Source organism: Austrofundulus limnaeus, unplaced genomic scaffold (genome assembly GCF_001266775.1).
Source record: "Austrofundulus limnaeus strain Quisiro unplaced genomic scaffold, Austrofundulus_limnaeus-1.0 Scaffold40, whole genome shotgun sequence".
NCBI classification, from domain to species: domain Eukaryota; kingdom Metazoa; phylum Chordata; class Actinopteri; order Cyprinodontiformes; family Rivulidae; genus Austrofundulus; species Austrofundulus limnaeus.
The window spans coordinates 1,417,480-1,419,204 of NW_013952442.1; the positions used below are offsets into that span (position 1 = coordinate 1,417,480).

The following is a 1,725-nucleotide window of genomic DNA, read 5'->3' on the forward strand; positions in this document are numbered from 1 at the left end:
CATATGATTGGTCCTAAATTAAAGGTACCATAATTATTCACATATTTCATTGTATAATTTTTGGCATAATACCAATCAATGCATTTTGTTTACATTTTATTCATTAAAAACTAACTACAGTTACTGAGCAAAGTGTCCCAATCACTGCTGAATGGATTTATTACCAGAACAAACAGAACCTTTTATTTGACAGTACACAGTATTTTAATTACCATAAATACTGTAGATATGTATTACACAAACTGCAAAGGCAGCAATGTTAACTATAGTCATGGAAAAAGTAGAGCCAACCATTTTCTTCTTTTGTCTCCAGGTTTTTTAATCTCTGACCAGCTGACTCTGATTTTAGCTCTTTTGATTTTTTTTAAGAACTGCAGTTAATAACATACAAAATGTATGTATTGCATAGTGTGATTATTTAAAGAGGTTCAGATCAGGTTGTGTTTTTGTGCCTTTAGGTAAACAGATTATATGAGCTGCCTTTCAGACATTATTAACTGTAACACTTGATGGTTAAAACCTACAATATCCAACAGTTATAGCTGAAACAAGAAGAAATTAAAGAAGGGATGTGTTTTATCTATATCGATCCATTTATTTGAATATTCTGAGCGTGATGCAGTGACTCCATCACTAGAAGGTGCAGCGGAAAAAAAATCACATTTCGATGAAGACCGAAGCAGCTTTAAATAAACAAACCCAATTTTTGTCGACATTTAACACCCGTCAGCTGTGAAAAGAGAGCAAAATGTTTTATGAGATCTTTGTCATCAGTAATCAAAGGTCATTTGGACTCATGTTACCCGTTTGCTCTGCAGCACTGAAAAACCCGGAGGTGGTGGCCAAACGAGGAGGCCTCAGCACGATCCTGAAGAGTGTGCTCGACTGTCAGCTCAGCCGTATCAACGAAGCTCTGATCACCACCGTCCTCCACCTCCTCAACCACCCGTTAACCCGCCAGTATGTGCGTGTAGACGTGGAGCTGGAGGTACGAACCGCCAGAATTCTGTTATTTATAAACGAACTCGAGTACAGAGCGCTTCCGGTTAGCACCTCGGCTTGCCCTCATCTCTCTGAGCTTACAGGAATCAGCTGCAGCTTCTCGCTAAAGCCTCGTTGTCTGTAAACCTTCACCTGAGACCGAATCGCTCACCATCCACGTGCATGTCACAGGAAATCAGAGATTCATTCTCGCTCTTTTGTATTGTTTCATGGATCTGTCAAAAAAGTCAGCTGCACTTCATACGTATTTATCTCTTTTTACTCTGTCCCGCAGCAAATCCTCGCGCCTTTCACGGATTTTCACTATCGTCACAACGCGGACACGGCTGAAGGGCAGCTCAAGTGAGTGTGTGTTGGGGCGAGGTTTGACGAGTTCAAGTGTTGGAGTGGAAACAAAAAGCTTCAGTGTTTGACATCCCGCCCTCCCCCCGCTGTCAACTGTTTGCTTGTGACTGCACGTGTTCTGTGGGTTTGTAGACAGTTTGTGTTTGTAGAGCTTGTTATCCGGGCTGTTTGAGTCTGGATCAACTCGCCAGAGGATGTGATGCTGGCTGAGCTTCACAGCTGATCTGATTTAATTTAAAAAATGGTATTGCCTGTTTCAAAGTGTACAAAATAATTTATAAATCTTTCTGAAAAATCCATTACATGTCATTTGTGTGTGTGTGTGTGTGTGTGTGTGTGTGTGTGTGTGTGTGTGTGTGTGTGTGTGTGTGTGTGTGT

The 1,725-nt window shown here is 41.0% G+C and overlaps 1 protein-coding gene across 1 annotated transcript in view; it reads left to right on the forward strand.

The window, feature by feature from the left end:
• Positions 1-1,644, forward strand: part of LOC106516714 (rapamycin-insensitive companion of mTOR) — an 11,178-nt gene extending 9,534 nt beyond the window's left edge. Inside the window, exons 8-9 of the mRNA XM_014007212.1 lie at positions 819-988; positions 1,277-1,644. Coding sequence (XP_013862666.1) covers positions 819-988; positions 1,277-1,348 — 242 coding nt within the window. The 3' untranslated portion in view covers positions 1,349-1,644. The remainder of the gene's footprint in view (positions 1-818; positions 989-1,276) is intronic.
• The last annotated feature ends 81 nt before the right edge of the window (positions 1,645-1,725 follow it).